This window comes from Phocoena phocoena, chromosome 5, assembly GCF_963924675.1.
Source record: "Phocoena phocoena chromosome 5, mPhoPho1.1, whole genome shotgun sequence".
NCBI lineage: Eukaryota > Metazoa > Chordata > Mammalia > Artiodactyla > Phocoenidae > Phocoena > Phocoena phocoena.
The window spans coordinates 67,350,351-67,369,481 of NC_089223.1; the positions used below are offsets into that span (position 1 = coordinate 67,350,351).

At 41.1% G+C, this 19,131-nt stretch overlaps 1 protein-coding gene across 1 annotated transcript; it reads left to right on the top strand.

Annotated features, from left to right (window-relative positions):
* The first annotated feature begins 1,023 nt into the window (after positions 1-1,023).
* OCIAD2 (OCIA domain containing 2) lies at positions 1,024-13,227 on the top strand. Its single transcript, XM_065878266.1, has 7 exons — positions 1,024-1,089; positions 5,349-5,448; positions 6,000-6,003; positions 7,030-7,083; positions 10,223-10,272; positions 11,424-11,541; positions 13,146-13,227. Exons 1-7 carry the CDS (start codon positions 1,024-1,026, stop codon positions 13,225-13,227), a joined length of 474 nt encoding a protein of 157 aa, XP_065734338.1.
* Positions 13,228-19,131: the final 5,904 nt, after the last annotated feature.

The following is a 19,131-nucleotide window of genomic DNA, read 5'->3' on the forward strand; positions in this document are numbered from 1 at the left end:
CTCTAAATACTAAACTAAGATAAACAGAAAATCAGAGACAAATTAGATGCAAAAAGCAAACCCCAAGTCTACAGTTGCCCCCAAAGTCCACCTCCTCAATTTAGGATGATTCATTGTCTATTCAGGTATTCCAGAGATGCAGGGTACATCAAGTTGATTGTGGAGATTTAATCCACTGCTCCTGAGGCTGCTGGGAGAGATTTCCCTTTCTCTTCTTTGTTCCGCACAGCTCCCGGGGCTCAGCTTTGGATTTGGCCCCGCCTCTGCATGCAGGTCGCCTGAGGGCATCTGTTCTTGGCTCAGACAGGATGGGCTTAAAGTAGCAGCTGATTCGGGGACTCTGGCTCACTCAGGCCAGGGGGGAGGGAGGGGTACGGAATGCAGGGTGAGCCTGTGGTAGCAGAGGCCGGCATGACGTTCCAGTAGCCCCACAGACCCTCTTGAAAGCTCAAGAATCTTGGTCTTTGGTGTCTTCAGACCTGACCAGAGAGAACAAGCCTTTCTTCCTTAGCACCGTGTGCATGCCTCTAGGGAAGCCCTTTGCATGTTGTGTAACTGCTGACTTGTCTGTCTTCCCCTGTGAGTTCCTTTAGCACTGATTTTGTCTTATCCTTTGTATCCCTTGGCCTGGCACATAATAGACAGTAAATATTTGTGTAGCTAATGACCTTGTAATGAATTGAAATTTTTTGAGGACAGTTTATAGTTCATAAAACATTTCACTGTGCCTCAGGTGACATCTCACTCCACTCTTCCTATGATCTGTCACCATTAGTCAGTTAATGTGTGTGTGTTGGTAGAGGAGGAGCATTAGAAAGTGAGTTTGCAGGTGGCTGGAGATGAAGGTGAATGACAAAATGAAAATAAGGTCACCAAATAGGGGAGTTGATCCTAAGGGTGTTTTTACGGTTGACATAAATGTTCAGTCACGGCATGGTGACTCTCTTCTACTTTCCTTAGACATCGGGTCAAATGAGGAAGCTGAGTCCACTCAACTAGAAGAGAAGCAAAGACAAAGTCATCATGGCTTCCGTGTCTACGCATGAAAACCAAGATAAAGGTCCCCATTTGCCACCACCAAGCAAGCAGGTATATTTCTAATTTGAAAGTCTGCCATCTAAAGAGGAACATCATACAGGACTTCCCTTAAACCTCATCCTTGATCAGTCATCTTAGTTTTTTCTGTCTGGCACCTTGTAGGATGGGTTCAGGGAAAATAGAATGGGGAAGGAAAGTGTGTTTTTGGCTGCCTTGAAAAGGAGTCTTTTCAATTATTTACAAAATCCTTTCTTTACTCTTCCCTGTGTAGAATTCAGCTTAACTAACTCTTCCATAGGTTGTCAGTGACTGAAGAGGTTTCCTTTACCAGAACAAAACTCTTAATTGAATCGCACAGAATGCTACAGGATGCATGTTTTTTCATTTCTGTTATCAAGGCTAATCATACTAAGGCTATGCTGCTGACAGGTGTTCCTGTTTGGGATGGCAGAGTCCTTAACTGCTAAATTAGGCATCAGATTGAGAACAGTTTTTCAACTTCTTGAGATTGAATACTGTTTGTTTCGGGGACACATAAGTGAAGAAAAGAGAAAGTGTCGTGATGGGATAGTAGAGTTCATGTTCTCTGGAGTCAGCCTTTTCAAGCTAAAAATGGGTTATGGAGGAGATGATATTTAAGGAGCAAAGTTTAGGAGAGGCAAATAGACAAATGATATCACATCATAAGGAATTTAGGCACCCGAGTTGCCTCTGTGAAATGGAGAGCCATAAAACATTTATGGTTCTACCGAAAAGGCTCACCAGAGCTCCCTGGGGACACTGCAGGAGCTTCAGTCTTGACTGCGGGACTCACAGCAGTTGTGATAGTTGGGGTCCCTGCCCATGGATGTGTATATGTGTGTGTGTTTCGCGGGAGGAGAGGGAGGGAGGTGTTGCTTATTTCTGCCACAGCCACAGGCAGAACCAAGAAGAAATATTTACACTGGGATGAGGAAGAGTGCTTGTTGAGCTAACGTAAGTGGTGACCAGATTCTTCCCTGGTCACTGTGACTCACCCTGACCACCACTTCCGTGTGCTGTGCTATGGGGAGTGGTAGAGGAAGAAGAGGGAGGTTGCCTGCTTGGGCTGTTTGTAGAGCTCTGAAGGCACAGGTGCCACAGGATCCTTGCATGTCACCATCATGCACGTAAAGTGCTTGGCACAGTGCCTGGCCTGTGCGCGAGTGCTCAGGAAATAGTGATCACCGTTCACATTGACATCTACTACAAACAAAGAGTCAAAAAAGGACATTTGCAAAATCAGCAAGGTGAACTTCAAAAGCCATGGAACTGCACCTCAACAAGAAAAACACTAAAACTCCAAGAGATGAATGGCAGAGGACCTACATAAGTAATTCACAAACAAGGAAATAGCAGTGTGACTTAAGGAAAAAATTAAATAAAAGTTGTTTCTAAGAAACAAATGAACCACCCACAGAATGGGAAAAATTATTTACAAATCATATGTCTGAAAAGGGTCTAGTATCCAGAGTATATAAAAAGCTCTTACAGCTCAATAACAAAAAGACAGCCCAATTGAAAAATGAGCAAAGGGCTTGAATAGGTGTTTCTCCGAAGAAGATATATAAATAGCCAATATTCAGATGAAAAGATGCTCAATGTCATTAGTCATTAAGGAAATACAAATCAAAACCACCATTTCACAATCACTAGCATGACCACAGTCAAAAACAGAAAGAATTTAGTTTATTTAGTTTAAATAAATTGAATAATTTATATTAAAAACATTTAAAGTGCTAATTTAAAAAAAAGAAACAAAACACGTGGGTTCAGTCCCTGGTCAGGGAACTAAGATCCTGTAAGCCAGATGACGGAGCCAAAAAAAAGAAACAAAACAGAAAATAACAAATGTTGACAAGGATGTGGAAAAATTGGAAATCTCCTACATTGTTGGTGGGATTAGAAAATGGTACAGCTCCCGTGCAAAACTCAAAAAGTTAAACGTAGAGTTGCAGTGTGGCCCAGCAGAGCTGAAAACAAACACGTGTGCAGGAATGTTCATAGCAGCATTATTCACAATAGCCAATGGTGGAAACAATCCAAACGTCCATCAGTGGATGAATGGAGAAACAAAATGTGTTCTATTCATACAATGGAATATTATTGAGCCATAAAAAGAAATGAAATACAGATACATGTTACCACGTGGGTGAATCTTGAAAACATTATGCAAAGGAAAAGAAGCCAGCCACGAAAGGTCACATGCTGTATGATATTGTTTGTACCAAATACCCAGAATAGGCAAACCCAAAAGGCAGATTAGTGGTTGCTAGGCAGTTGGAGAGAGGAGGGAACGAGGACAGACTCCTTACTGGGTATGGAATTTCCTTTTGGGGTGATGAAAAAGCTCTGGAACTAGATAGCGGTGATGGCTGCACACGTTGTAAATATACTGAATGCCGTGAATTGTATACTTTAAAATGGTTAAACACAACATAGTAAAACAACTATGTTCCAATATAAAATGAAAAAAAAAATAAAGTGTATGGGAGATTGAAAAAATGTATAAAATGGTGGCTATTATGTTATGTGTATTTTTTTTTTTTTTTTTTTTTATGCGTTACGCGGGCCTCTCACTGTTGTGGCCTCTCCCGTTGCGGAGGACAGGCTCCGGACGTGCAGGCTCAGCGGCCATGGCTCACGGGCCCAGCCGCTCCGCGGCATGTGGGATCTTCCCAGACCGGGGCACGAACCCGCGTCCCCTGCATCGGCAGGCGGACTCTCAACCACTGCGCCACCAGGGAAGCCCTGTTATGTGTATTTTACCACAATAAAAAATTAATGAGTCACTGAACAAGAAAAGATTACAACAGAGGTCTAGTTGCAGGGATTGCCTCAACAGAGAAGGACAGTCTGGCTGAAGACTACATAGAGATGCTCAAACACATTAGTTATCAGACAATAAAATATTGCTTTATACCTATTAGACTGTTAAATTTTAGAAAACTGGATAATGCCAAGTGTTACAAAATCCTTTCTTTACTCTAACCTGCTTGGAATCCAGCTTAACTAGCTCTTATGCGGTTCTTAGGAATATAGAGGAATGTTCACACGCTGGGAGTGGATGCTGGTGTAGCCATTGGGGAGAGCACTCTCGCAAGACTTTGTTCAACTGGAATATGCATGCCCTGTATTTTACTTCTAGATACATATCTGAAAAGCGTTCTCATGTGGGTCTGTAAGGGGACATTTGGAGATGGGGACTCAGAAGCGTCCTGGAGAATCATGCCGCAGTTAGAAACAGTGGACTAGATAAATATAGCAACATGGATAGATCTTAAAAGTGTAGAATTGAGTTGAAAACATTTTTAATAATAAAACTAAATGTATAAAACAATGCCATTTACATTTAAAAATGCAGGCGCCCAAAACAATGAACATTTTGCAAGCATATATACAAACAAAAGATCCACATTAAACACCCAGAATGGCGGTGATGGGCAGAGAACGAGGATGGAGAATGTGGGTGAGAGTAAGTGAATAACCACATACATACCTACAAAAGGGGAGGATGATAAAAGATGGGAGTTAGTCCAGATCGTAGCACATCAACATGATAAAAAAAAGTACTGTAAAAAAAAAAAAAAAAAAAAAAAAAGTACTGTAGAACTAATAAAAATAATGTCAACCATGTCAATAGTTCCCCCAGATATGTGCAGACCATTTATAAATGTGTTAAAAAAAAACTGTTAAGATAAAAAGTAAAGTATGTAGAAAAATAAAAAGCAGTCTGCTGATGCTTTTTAGACTATAGTTTCTCACGGTCTAAAAATGCTTATAGAAGTATAAATTGGTAAATTGGAATACAGATCTATAAATAGATAACTTGTAATACTGCTCTGAGTGTGATCCCAGATGTGTAAATATTATGCTGTAGGGGAAGTCTCTCTCTTCACCCAGGAGGAGATCTTGAACTGGGTCTTAAGAAGACCAGGTAGGCAAAGGGAGTGAGTGTCATTGCAGGGACAGGGACTGCATAGACAGAGACTGGAAGTAAGAAAGAAAATGTGACCTCAGCAGTAATGCATTCTGACCCGATATCTGCTTCATGCTCACTAGTCACTGAATCACTCTGTTTCTCCACCTGTGATTCTTTTCTTGGTTAAGTCCATCCATCGTTCACAGCTGGAAAGCACTGGCTGAAACTGGCCATTGCTCAGTGCTGGCAGCGGGAAAGAACGCACACTGTGTGACCAGAGTGAAGAGACCTCCTCGCCCTCCTCTAGGGAAGACAGAGCAGATGCTCTTCTGATGATTTCAGTCAAGTCATCACGTAACTTTCCTTGCAGAGTCTGTTGTTTTGTCCAAAATCAAAACTGCACAAACACAAATCAGAGATTTCAAAGATTATCCGGGAATGTCAAGAAGAAAGTTTCTGGAAGAGAGGTAGTTGCATCCCTCTTAATCTTTGTTAACACTGTTTTTGCTGCAATAAACTGCCTAATATCATATTAGAATTATGGTATTGATTTATTTTTGGGCAGGGACTTTGCATAATTCCCTGAAGACACTGATACCTGAGGCTGCTTGGAATTTAAGTCCATGTTGAGACCCTTTTAAGGTCAGGGATAATATCTGATTTAGGAGCTGTTTACCCCCCTTAGAAAAAAGTGATGCACACCTAACACTTTCTTTCATGTGACCGAGAATGTGTACCAAGAGTGTTATTTAGAATTTCTTGAAAGAGTAGACTTTCCACAATTCCACTGGACTCTATAACCTTCATCAGGTTCAGGTTCATTGCTCCCTCCCAGAGCCAAGCACACGGCTTCACATATAAAAATTACCTATTAAATATTCGTGGAATGAATGAAGAGTGGCAGCACTCTGTTAATACTTCCCTTACAATGTCTTGAAGTAACCTTTTCTGCCAAGTCTCTTCCTCTTTCTGGGCCTGCTTTATATGAGACAAGGGTGTGAACTGAGGCTGTGCATTAAAGTCCCGTTTAATTTTAAAAATTCGTGACTTGTCACTTGAAAATGTCATAATAGAGCCTATAGATATAGTCCCAATATTGCTGGCATAGGGATAATTTTACTTTGAAATACTCATTTTGATTTCTTAAATCATTCAAATCCAGTATCAGTTGTTTTTGGAAGTAACACTCCTTAGAAGTTGATGCTCACTGTTCATTACTTCTTATTGATTGTGCTGCTAGAAATTTTCTGACAACTTTTGAGTGAGTAATTAATTTAAGCCCTAGTAGTTTAACATTTCAGTATGACCCATTTGCCTACCATCAGGTAGATAGCTCTGAGTGGAAAAATTGGTTGCTATTTGATTTGTCTTGGTTACTAGGAAGAGCTAGCAACCAAGACAAATCAAATAGCAACCAATTTTTTTTTTATCACTTCTCTGTGCTTTGGGAAGAAAGCACATTGACACATTTTGACAGAACTAGAAACTTCCTTTTCTGGACTAACTTGCCTGTTTAGAGATAAAAATCATCTCTAAACATGGCCCATGTTTACCTCGAATGTAGTAATCTTCAGAAAATAAACGTATCCAAATGGCGTGACAAAATGTCATAAAAGACAAAAGCAGGGGACTATAGTAGATAGGCCGTGCAGTTTATCGTCCTCTTTTTTTAACTTTCATGCAGGATTGAAAATTTCAAAATATATAGCGAATGGAAACTCCCAAATTCCCCAGCTCAGCGCACACACGTGAAGATGCCTGTGTTGTACGTAGTGGTCAGAATCCGGTGCATGGTGGGTCTCAGAGACGGAGTGGCAGGGGATCTAGGTTTTGTCACATTAATGCTGTGCATTGGGTTGAGTGCCTGGGGCAGACCCCACGAAAATTCTCCACGCGGTGCTTAATATTTGTCAAATTAGTAAAATAAAAAATGACTAAAATCTCACTGCCAAAGCAGGAAGAGAAAACACTCAGAGTAATTCTCCCTCATTCTTCTAGGTGAGGGGCCAAGTTTTCAAATACCAATATTGAAGGGCGTTTCTGTTTTACAGCTCTGCATTTTTTTCTCCTGTAAGCGTGCTTGTCACCCAAGGACTGGTCCACCATGATAAGATTCAGTATTTGGTACATAGTTTAACTTAAGAGAATCCAGTTTTCTGAGGTCCTCCTGGCAGGTTTTGGTACTTGGCATTTATTTTTTGGTGAAGAACTTATTTATGCGGGCTTTTGCCTGTTTCTAGCCTACGTCCCCAGCTCTCCCTCCCATAGATGTCCTATTTCCTGGAATGAGTGACCGTGACAAAGAGAAATTAAATTTGCAGTTGGAATTAAGGTCATTAATCCAGATGGGCCCAATATAATTAGAAGGGTCCTTGAAAGTGAGAGTGGATCAGAAGACAGAACCAGAGAGATGGCAGCATGAGAAAGAGTCAGCTCAACATTCCTGAGTTTGAAGATGGAGGAAGGGGCCATGAGCCAAGCAATGAGTGGCCTCCAGAAGCTGGAAAGGAAGAAACCTTAGAGCCTTCAGAAGGGCTTGCAGCTCTGTTGATGCCTTGATGTAGCCCTGTACTATGATCTGAATATTTGTATTCCCCCGCCCACCACAAATTCACAGATTGGAATTCTAAAGCCCAAGGTGATGCTATTAGGAGGTGAGGCCTTTGCAGGTGATTAAGGCATGAGGGTGGAGCCCTCATGAAGGGGGTTAGTGCTTTTACAAAAGAGACCCCACAGAGGTACCTGGCCCCTTCCACCACGTGAGGATACAATGAGTCGACCATGCCAGCACTCTGATCTTGGACTTCCGGCATCCGGAACAGTGAGAAATAAATGTCTGCTGTTTTATAAGCCACCCAATCTGTGGTATTTTGTTATAGCAGCTCGAATGGACTAAAACACCCAGTGAGACCCATTTTGAGCTGCTGACCTCCAGAACTGTAACGTATTAAATTTGTGTGGGTTTTTTGGGGGTTTTTTTTGGCCGCGCTACATGAGTTCTTAGTTCCCTGACCAGAGATCAAACCCGTGCCCCCTACAGTGGAAGCGTAGAGTCTTAACTACTGGTCTGCCAGGGAAGTCCCAAATCTGTGTTGTTTTAAACCACTGAGTTTGTAGTAATTTATTACGGCAGCCCCAGGAAACTATTGCAGTGCCTGTCTCTGTACCAGAGTCCCTGTGTCTCCTAGGGCCTTGGTATATGGTTAGACAGATACTTCCCTGCACAAGGGTGCTCCAGGGAAGAGGTAACTGGGGCTGAAATTCACCCAAGCTCTGAACACCAAGCCATTTGTCCTGGAGAGAGGCTACGTCTGCCTCAGGAGGGGCACCCGTGTACAGCAGACCATGAGGACTGACGGCCGCCCTGCGTCACCCACATAACCTCTCCGTGCCTCTTAGCACTGTCCATTGTTCCCCTCTATTCCTCGTTCCTTGCTCTCTTCTTTCTCCCCGACTCTATCCAACCAGAGAACCTATAAGCATTGCTTAGTCCCCAGACAGCAAGAAGGCACCTGACCCTGTGGAAGCCCATTATACTGAACACTGCTGATTACTAGGATTTTAGAGAGTACTTGTACCCAGCAAACATGAGGGAAGATGTTTAGCTCTTTTGGGGTCTGAAAGACCACATGTCATATATCTAGAAGAATCTCATTTCAGTCAGTATTATTGTTGTCTTTAAAGTTGATTTATTAAATATGATTTCATTTTTATAACTTGAAGATAGTCTTTTTGTGTAAATATATTAGTCAGTGATAAGCCTTTTTCAGAACATTTTTGACACAGAAAAACAAATATGGCCATGATGTCTATGTATAGGGATTATGTTTTATGAATATTAAACTACTTGCTCAAAATCTACCATCTCTTACATCTGTACAAATATATATTTTAAAAATTATTTTATTTTCTCTTTTAAAAAAATATTTATTTATTTATTTATTTTTGGCTGCATTGGGTCTTGGTTGCTGCGCGCAGGCTTTCTCTAGTTGCAGAGAGCAGGGGCTACTCTTCGCTGCCTGCGCGGGCTTCTTATTGTGGTGGCTTCTCTTGTTGCAGAGCACGGCCTCTAGGCGCGCAGGCCCAGTAGTTGTGGCACACGGGCTCAGTAGTTGTGGTTCATGCGCTCTAGAGCGCAGGCTCAGTAGCTGTGGTGCACAGTCCTAGTTGCTCTGCAGCATGTGGGATCTTCCTGGACCAGGGCTCGAACCCGTGTCCCCTGCATTGGCAGGCGGATTCTTAACCACTGCACCACCAGGGAAGCCCTGTACAAATATGTTTTTCCAGGTTGTGTATTACTTTTCCACAAATTTCCACAAACATAGTGGCTGAAAACAATACAAATTTATTAGCTTGCAGTCTTGAAGGTCGGAAGTCCAAAATGGGTCTTTCTGAGCTGAAATCAAAGTGTCAGCAGGGCTGCATTCCTTTCTGGGGGCTCTAGGGCTTCCTTTCCCTTTCTAGCTTCTGGAACCCACCCACATTCCTTGGCATATGGTCCCTTCCTCTGTCTGCAGAGCCAGCAACATGGAGCCAAGTTCCCATACTGCCGTCTGTCTGGTTCTGTCTCTGAATCCTTTTTCCATGTTCAGGGGTCATCGTGATTACATTGGGCCCACCCAAATAATCCAGGATAATCTCTCTATTTTAAAGTCATCCGATTAGCCACCTTAATTCCATTTTCCACCCTAATTCCCTTTTGTTGTGTAAGGTAATGTATTCACAGTTTCTAGGGATTGGGATGGGAACATCTGTAGGAACATCCATTATTCTGCCCACCATAGGTGGAAATGCTTTCATTTTAAAATTGTGATTATAAGCAACTATACTCCAATAAAAATTAATTTAAAAAATCTTAAAAACAACAAACAAAAATAAATAAAATTGTGATTATATATACTGTGAATCTCTAAATTGAAATTATGTGTTGAGTTACTTTAAAAAGGGAGGGGGCAATGACTAATTGCTTAGAACTAAGTTGTTATCTCCACCTTGCCTTGATATCTTTAAATACATCATGAACTGTCTGTTTCATGTTCTTTTTCTATACATCAAAGCCATTACTTGTTACTTGCCAAAAATGACTACTATTTGAGAGTTAAATTCAATCAAGATTTGAATTATCTTTTAAGATCTCTTTAGATTAAGAATCTGTGTATATCTTAAACCCTGAAGACTTCTTACACTTTATAAATTTAAATAAGTTATAAAATGAAATAATAATGCATTTATACATTACTTCTTAGGTTATTTAGCAGCTAATCCAAGATTTGGATCATTGCCTAAAGTTGCACGTAAGTCATAGAAGGAAAAAGAAAAAGTTTCATTTTTTGAGCTTCCCTGGTGGCGCAGTGGTTGAGAGTCCACCTGCCGACGCAGGGGACACGGGTTCGTGCCCTGGTCCGGGGGGATCCCACATGCTGCGGAGTGGCTGGGCCCGTGAGCCATGGCCGCTGAGCCTGTGCGTCCGGAGCCTGTGCTCCGCAACGGGAGAAGCCAAAAAAATGTTTCATTTTTTAAAAAGAAGATGTTTATAGCAAATGGAGATAGGAATGTCCAGGTTAACCAAATTGCCTGTATTGACTCTCTGAAAAACCAGTCGCCATTTTTTGCCACCTTGCAGTTTTTAGTTCGTTCGATACTTTCTGATGGAAAGCTGAGCAGTAGGGACTTCACCTTAGTCCTCTCTAAATCATGAACTAGGAGGGCCTGGCATGATAACAAGAGGACATCGACAGCAGAGTCTCTGAATGATAGCTCCATGAGAGATTTTAATTTTCTTCTTTTGGCCAGTCTTTTCCAAATATTTTCTATAACGGACATAACAAACGAAGAGTTTTTTTAAATCAGGGCTTTCTGATAGTACATTTACCATAAACGTAGGGTTTCACCTTCTTATACTGGTTATCCATAGACCTTTTATGTACACAGAGGACATATTCCGGTTTATGATCTGAAACCTCATTCCTAGCAAGAATAGCAGGTTGAAAATGTCTTCCATGATTCTGCCTCGTGACCTTCCTCCCTGACACGCAAGATGGACTGCAGCTCCCCATACTCCGATCCATAAAGAAAATTAAGGGGCTCTCCTACCCAGTGATTTGGAGGCTACCTAGAGCCACAACCCAAGTCCCATCTCTCCCTCCCCATGGCTTCAGAGATTTGTTTGCCAGTTGTGCTTCCCTCTGGCTGCCCCTGTCTGGGCATCACCCTTGCTTGCTCTATCCCGGCCCTTCTACCTCCAGTTCAAAACTGAGGAGATCAAAAGTCTCCAGTTCCCAATCCTGCTCTTTAATAGGGAACTTCATTCCCAGAGATTTTGTTCATTGATTCATCAGGGTACTTTTGATATAAGAATTACTGCTGTTAATAAAGTTCTAGAAGTCCATTAATGGAGAAGATTCCAAACCTTTAAATTATTTATCTTTCTAACCTGCTCTTACAGTTGCTGGTATCTTGGGATTTGGCCTTGGAAAGGCATCATACATAAGAGTATGCCAGAGTAAATTCCATTCCTTTGAAGGTCAGCTGCGTGGGGCTGGTTTTGGTCCAGGGCATAACAGGTTTGTACTCTGCTTTTCTGGAGTTTTTAAAATAAATATATTTATTTATTTTTGGCTGCATTGGGTCTTTGTTGCTGCGCACGGGCTTTCTCTAGTTGCGGTGGGCGGAGGCTACTCTTCGTTGCAGTGCGTGGGCTTCTCATTGCGGTAGCTTCTCTTTTTGCGGAGCACGGGCTCTAGGCACACAGGCTCAGTAGTTGTGGCTCGTGGGCTCAGTAGTTGTGGCACACGGGCTTAGTTGCTCCATGGCATGTGGGATCTTCCCGGACCAGGGCTCGAACCTGTGTCCCCTGCATTGGCAGGTGGATTCTTAACCACTGCGCTGCCAGGGAAGCCCTGTACTCTGTTTGATTAAGGGATTATAATAAAGATAATTATTAAAAAGTAAATGAAAGATCATTCACCATTTACAATATTAAAATAGTTTTTAACATTCATATGTTGAAAAAAACCTCAAAGTTTGAGTTGTTGCTATTTAACGTCAATAATAATTATGATTTATCTGGGTTACCTATTTCATTTGCTCACCAAACATTTAGTAAGTACCTACTATGTTCAAAGCATTGTACAAGTCTCTAAAGAATGCCTTGATCAGCAGACACAGCTTCTACCGTCACGGGGTTACGCAAATTTAACCAGGGCTCTTGACTGCAGGACTTCTCAGAGCCTTTACTATATTAATATAAATCATGATTCTCATTAGGGGATACAAGCAGTAGGACTCTGGAGTAAGCGGCATTACCTCTGCTGTTAAGAGTCGCTGGGATCAAAGGGGGTTCTAACTGCTAACTTACTAAGCTGCGTGACCTTGGACAAGTTTCTTAAACTCTCAAATCTTCAGTTTTCTCATTTGTATAATATGGTGATCAGAATTTTTTTCATGGGATGGTGTAAGGAATAGAAATGATTGTTCATGACACTCAGTGAGAGCTCAGTAAATAATAGCTATTTCTACCACGGTATTATAAGACTAGCGTTGGGGACACATTTCTCTAAAGAGCCCTTACTTGTCACAGTGGATTCTGTTTGAGATGCAGCACAACATGGTGAAAACAACATTGGGCAGCAAAATCATTAATGGCCTTTTTGTGGAAGAAATTCGGGGAGTCTGAAACCAAGACACAGCTCTGATAATTCCTGAAAAAAATTAGGCTTGAGAACTTTAGCATAGAAAATACCTCTAAATAATCTAAAATATGATACAAATGAACTTATTTACAAAACAGAAACAGACTCACAGACATAGAAAACAAATTTATGGTTACCAAAGGGGAAAGGGGATGGGGATAAATTGGGAGTTTGGGATTCACAGATACACACTACTATATATAAAATAGATAAACAACAAGGTCTTACTGTATAGCACAGGGAACTATATTCAATAGCCTGTAATAAACCATAATGGAAAAGAATATGAAAAAGAATATATATAAACGTATGTATGCATATAACTGAATCACTCCGCTATACACCAGAAACTAACACAACATTGTAAATTAGCTATACATCAATTAAAACTTAAAAAAAAATCTCTAAATAATATTGTGTTCAGACTAGAGCTTCCAGTGTCAAAGTACAAACCAACATTTTTGCTTCTGTTTTAGGCACTGCCTGCTTACCTGTGAGGAATGCAAAACAAAGCATGGGTTAAATAAGGAGGGAAGTTCACAGCCTTCGACTTCCTAAACACTGTGTGGGTTTTCAAGTTTCTAAAAACATCTGAATTTGTACACCTTTAAAATGTCAAATGTACTTTAAAATAATTTACTTATAGTAGAACAGAAACATTGTGATTCTCTCACTCTATTGAAATGCTTTCGCCGGTTGATTCTCCATTGAATTGAGCATTCCATGTTTTTCTGTTGTTTAAGAACATGTTGGGAGCATTCATACACCAAAAGAAATTCTGTTGCACTCTTACTTGCTTACAGCTAAATAAAAGAATTTAGAGTCTTCTCTGATTCACCCCATCCATCCTTTCACTCTGCTTTTGTTCAGGGTTTTAAGATCCCTGATGGAGGATAGGAATGAATGTTGAGGAGCTTGGGAATCATGCCCCAGTGTGTATGTGTGGAGGTAGAAATACAGGGCAAGAAAGACTGTGACTATGGGAAGTGCTTTCTAAAATGTAGGGGCCAAGATTTTTTAATGAAAAATGTTTCATTTTAAAGAGTCACAATATGAATCAACTGTCCTTTTTTTTGGCTGTGTTGAGTCTTCATTTCTGTGCGAGGGCTTTCTCTAGTTGTGGCAAGTGGCGGGGCGGGGGGGGCGGGCACTCTTCATCGCGGTGCGCGGGCCTCTCTATCGCGGCCTCTCGTTGCGGAGCACAGGCTCCAGACGCTCAGGCTCAGTAGTTGTGGCTCACGGGCCCAGCCGCTCTGCGGCAATGTGGGATCTTCCCAGACCAGGGCTCGAACCCGTGTCCCCTGCATTAGCAGGCAGATTCTCAACCACTGCGCCGCCAGGGAAGCCCCCTCAACTGTCCTTTTGATGACCTCGGTGACTTTATGTCTCCTCGGTATGGTGAAGTTTTAGAAAAGCCCATTATTTTAGGTTCCTTGCTTAGCTAATGGATATATGCTCATGGTCAGCTCTCAAGAACTGCGTTCTTTTATATTCTGCTGGTGGCCTAAAAGAATAAACACAACTTTCCAAAAGTTCCTCAGGAACAGTTTACGTAATTCTGGGAGGACTCACTGGAAGAATTAATTCAGAGAATGATAAACTTCGGGGCTTTAAGGGAGCTCACAGGCTGCCAATCCAACCCCAAGAGTTGCATTCCTCTTCTCCTGCCAGGTTTTTTGCATGAAAACAAACTCTTCCACTGGGGACCTTTTGTCTTTATGACATATTGTCTGAGCCTTACATGAAAACTTCTCTTGCATCTTTGCATTTTCTCAGGAAAATACTTTATATATGTGTCACCATTTATATACTGGGGGTGTGTGTGTACTCGCTTGCGTTTTACTTACATCTTGAAACCTGTACCAAGGAGGTAAAAAGGGAAACCTCATTGAAAGTTAATGCTTGATATATATTTTATTTTCTGTATCAAAATTATTTGGAAGTTTTTATTGTTACATGAACATTATGTGTATGAAATGGAGTAATTTTGACCAAGTCTCTTTTTATGTTACATTTCCTGGTGTTTTCCCGTCGATAAAGTTCTATTTCTGTAAAGCAGAACGCAGAGCCAATATCCTAGCTTCTTGGATGCAGTTTAACTTATGGCTCCAACGACTAGCAATTGGCGACTCTGTGTTATCTCAGCTATTGCAGACATTCAGAATTGGGCACTTTTATTTCCTGCGTTCCAGAAGATGATTTCCCAGGGATCAGAACATTTTCACATTGATAAGCACAGCAAGTCAGTGTTAAAACCCTTCTTGGGGTAGTGGGGAAAGATGAATCTATTATTGTTAAAAGGGAACATTGTTTTTAACTGCTGACATCTTCACAGTCATTCTGACTCCAATTGGGTTTATGGTTTGGGCTCTCTGATTTTCCTAAGTGGATAAGTTTTTATTAAAGCAGTTTATCGCAGTGATTGTAGTGCGAAAGAAAATCAGTCAAGGAAAAAAACCTGGAAGGTCACCCAAGAAGTCTTGAATATTTTGCTGCATTATCTGTTGTATATATTAGGAAGCAGGTATCTGAGGGAGAATGTCTGTTTTTCCAGGAAGACATGTTAAAGGAGCAGCATCTATTTGTCTGTTAGCATTTAGCAGTTACCAGCACCCATCCCCAAGGTGGTCATAAGTTTATAAAAGCAGTACTTCCATGATAAAAAAAAACAAACAAAAAAAACCTTGGCAAAGAACAAGAAAAAATTGTAGATAAACTTGCATAAAAGAAAGAACTTCTGAGACTACATGGTAAACGTTGGATGTCTAAGGCACTGGCAAAACTCCTTATTCCTTGTTGGACTGATGTTCAAGAATGAAGAAAATGGAAAATATTCTATTATTTTACATTTGGTTAATGGAATTTAAAGTGTAACATTTGGCTACTTTATCCCTGGATGTACCTACAAGAAGAGACAAACTCGATATCTAAAATAAGCCTTGTCCTGCATTTGTACTTTACCTAGACAACATTGTAGAATGTTCTCAACAGTGGAGAATGGCACTAATAAGAGTAAGGATGATCCTTATCCAACCAGAAAACAACATCGAAGTGGTTTATTTTAATTCCATGTGACACTCCAGTGATGCCAGAAGTGTGTTTCTGTCTTGGGTTCCATATGAACGGATGACTAGAAAGGATTCTGTCAAGATATTTTAAATTCTGAGACATTGCTCAAACGTTCCCCCCACTGTTAGCTAAGGTGACCATTTGTTTCTAAATTTTGCTTCTCTGTGATCCTGGAGTTCAAAAGTTATTGCTGGAGTTACACTATATTCTGCATGAAATACACAGTTCACAATTTAAAAAAATAGTAGCAAAATCCTTTTATGTCTGATTAATTTACCAAAATAGATCAGAATTTCCAATATATGTTATATATTATCTATGTGTAACTATATATAATGATGTAATGTATATGATGTTAATATATATATATATATTTTTTTACACCTTTATTGGAGTATAATTGCTTTACAATGGTGTGTTAGTTTCTGCTTTATAACAAAGTGAATCAGTTATACATACGTTCCCATATCTCTTCCCTCTTACTATGCTAATATATTTTTAAAACCCTCATTTAAGCAAAGACATTCTCTTCCCATGCTGTCAGAATAATTTTTCTATTTTCTGTTAACATTATGACAGTAATAATATTTATATTGAATGACTTGATTAAGTAATGAAAATGTCATTGTAGGTAATTTTCTTGATATTCAAATAATGCAATTTGTTAATCAACAGAAAAATTTTCCACTGTGGAACTCTGCACCCAAATTTCAACTACAGAATTTGATTTCATAGACATTTAAAGTTGGTAGAGATTTCAGTGATTAACCCAGAGGCTACAAAGTCCAGGACCAGACAGTGTAACTGAGTGAAGCTGTACCGATGGCATATTAAACACCAGTGTATCCCTCACTTCCACACACACCAATACCTGGGCCCACTGTTGTCAAATCTTCCAATTTTTCAAAACAAACAAGTGCAGGTTTTTGTGTGAAATGTCCTGGTTTAAATGTTCAACAATTGAGTGCCCACTCTGTGCCAGGCCCTGTCCTAGGTCCTGGGAATGTAACTGAACACAACCAACAAAATTCCATCTCCCTGGAGCTTATATTCTCATCACCAGTTTGTGGCTTGAGAGCCAACCCAACCTCTGTGGAAATCGCCTGACTGGAAATCGCCTTTGTTGTCTGGGCAGGTGAGTTTCGGGACCTACATGTGTACTTCCAGGGGAAGGCCCCCTGCTGCTTCACGTGCAACCCAGTACACTGACCAGAAGCTAACCTCTTCAGAAAGGTCTGGGGGAGCCCAGGGTTCCCTCCCTCCCCATCTGGACTGGGAGCTCCTCCAGGACAGGAAGTATATCTTTTTTTTTTTTTTAAACTTATCTCTCAATCTTCAGCCCCAGGAGCGTTCATGGCCAGATATAGGCACTTTGTAAATGTCTGTCAACCTAAACCTGTAATTTCCCTGTAACTACAAAACAGAATTCTTAGTCTTCTTTCACATAATAGCTTTTAAATATTGCAAGGCATGTTTCTTTCAGAATTCTGGCTAAAGAGCCCCAGTTTTTTCAACCACTGGAGTGAGTTTCCAGCCCTATCACATCCTGGTCTTGGGACACCCTTTGGTTTGTGGTGTCCTCACACACAGCAACACCCCAGAAATGGACTGACCAGTTCAGAGAGCAGGATTAAACAGGCTTATTGTTTCAGGCAGCTGAACTGATAACAAGAGTGGTTCTGTGTCCAGCCCTGTGCTCAAATTCAGGCTCCACTACTTACTGGCCACCTGACATTGAGTCAGTTATTTATCTGCCCTGGGCCTCAATTTCCTCATCCATAAAACGGAAATAGACTTACCTGACAGGTTGTGCATGAGAAGTAAACGAGCTAATACCTATAAAGTGCTTGGAACAGTGCATGGCTCAGAGTAACCGTTCCATGTGTAACCGAGCAGGACTCTATGGGGCCTTCCCAGGAAAGACTTCTTCATGTCCTCCACCTGCCTCTTGTTTGTAGAAAAACTTTAGCCTCTTAGGCCTTCCCTGAGTTACAAAGAATAAATTTAATCAGAGAAGTGAGAAAATGCAGAAACAAAGGAAAATGGTCAAGCAAGACAAAATAATAGTTGTACCATTAAAGTCAAGGACCTTTAGTTCCTCCTCAAGGGCTGTAGACAGTATTCTGAGCCACATCCTTTGAGCTGTTTTGCAGATACTAAGACCCCACCAGGTGGAAGGAGTTAACTGCATGCTGACCACAAGCACGTAGACCCCAGATGGGTTGGAAGCAGAAGGTTGATGATGTGGACTCCCGATTACCTCACCACCAATCAGGCTGAGTAAGATCTCCGCCTGTCCACGCCATGATGGTTCCAACTGCTTCTGACACAGATGCCAAAGGACCACACGGGGGTAGAAAAGAGGTGGCGCCCCAGTTCCAGGAAGACCCTGCCTATTTCCAGAAAAGCACTGCATATGCCTCCGCTCATTAACCTTGCCCTTAAAATCTTACCTCAATCGTCCCCTGGGTAAGAAGTTGATTTATGACCTACGTTCCCAAGTCTCTATTCTCTGGCCATTGAATAAAGCTTTGATCTCAGCTTCGACCTCATTTTTGGCTGCATGAACCCCAACAGAAAAAGAACCTTCCCCACTGAGGCAGGGGCCTGGGCTGGGCTAGGGCCCAAGTGCAGTCCATACAACCTAATTTGGTTAACAAATGGATATTAGCTATGATGACTACTACTGCTGTAGTCCAAATATGTGCAATTGTGTCACACTTTTGGCCCCTGCTAGGCTTTTTCACATGACCTCCCTTAAGTCAGTTCCCCCTCTTTCATGCTTATGCATCTGGTTGTTCTGAACTTTAGTATAACATTATACATTTACCACTTTTCGATTTCTTGATGGTATTTTCAGGCCCAACTATCTGTACTTTCAGTCCAAGATTTGTGATTCAACAGTTGAGTATTGTGTCACCTGCACTGAAAACTATTGTTTAGCCCTTTGGTTTCTTAATGTATAGTGTTCATGGTTAAGTGTGCAAACAATCTTTGTTGCCTGAAGGACTGTCTTGAAGAATTTATGACAAAATATAAACCTCAGTCGTTTGATTTATTAGAGAGATTCTCTCATCTCTAGATGTGGGTGGGGCAAGAATGAGGGTGGAAATGGGAAGGTGACAAAAGAGGAGGAACCCGGGAGGTAGAAGTTAACGATGGTGGGGAAACATATCAAAAAGGAAGCTCCCTGAATAAGGTTTTGAGAATCAGGGCTGTCACCAAAGACCTTATGATTTGCAAGCCCAGAAATGGCTTCATTCAATAATTCCACAAATATTTTTCAGGACCTACAATACGCAAGGCAACGTGTTAGAAGAAATAGGGATACATACATACATACATAAGATAGTTCCTGCTTTCAAAGAGGTAAGTGCTGGAGGTAAGATATGT

Bases quoted from the DNA above. Each gene is read 5' to 3' on its own strand.
- OCIAD2 (XM_065878266.1), top strand. From the start codon at position 1,024: ATGGCTTCCGTGTCTACGCATGAAAACCAAGATAAAGGTCCCCATTTG. The intron at 1,090-5,348 runs GTATATTTCTAA...CTTTCCTTGCAG, and splicing joins TGCCACCACCAAGCAAGCAG to AGTCTGTTGTTTTGTCCAAA. The intron at 10,273-11,423 runs GTAAGTCATAGA...CTGCTCTTACAG, and splicing joins ATCATTGCCTAAAGTTGCAC to TTGCTGGTATCTTGGGATTT.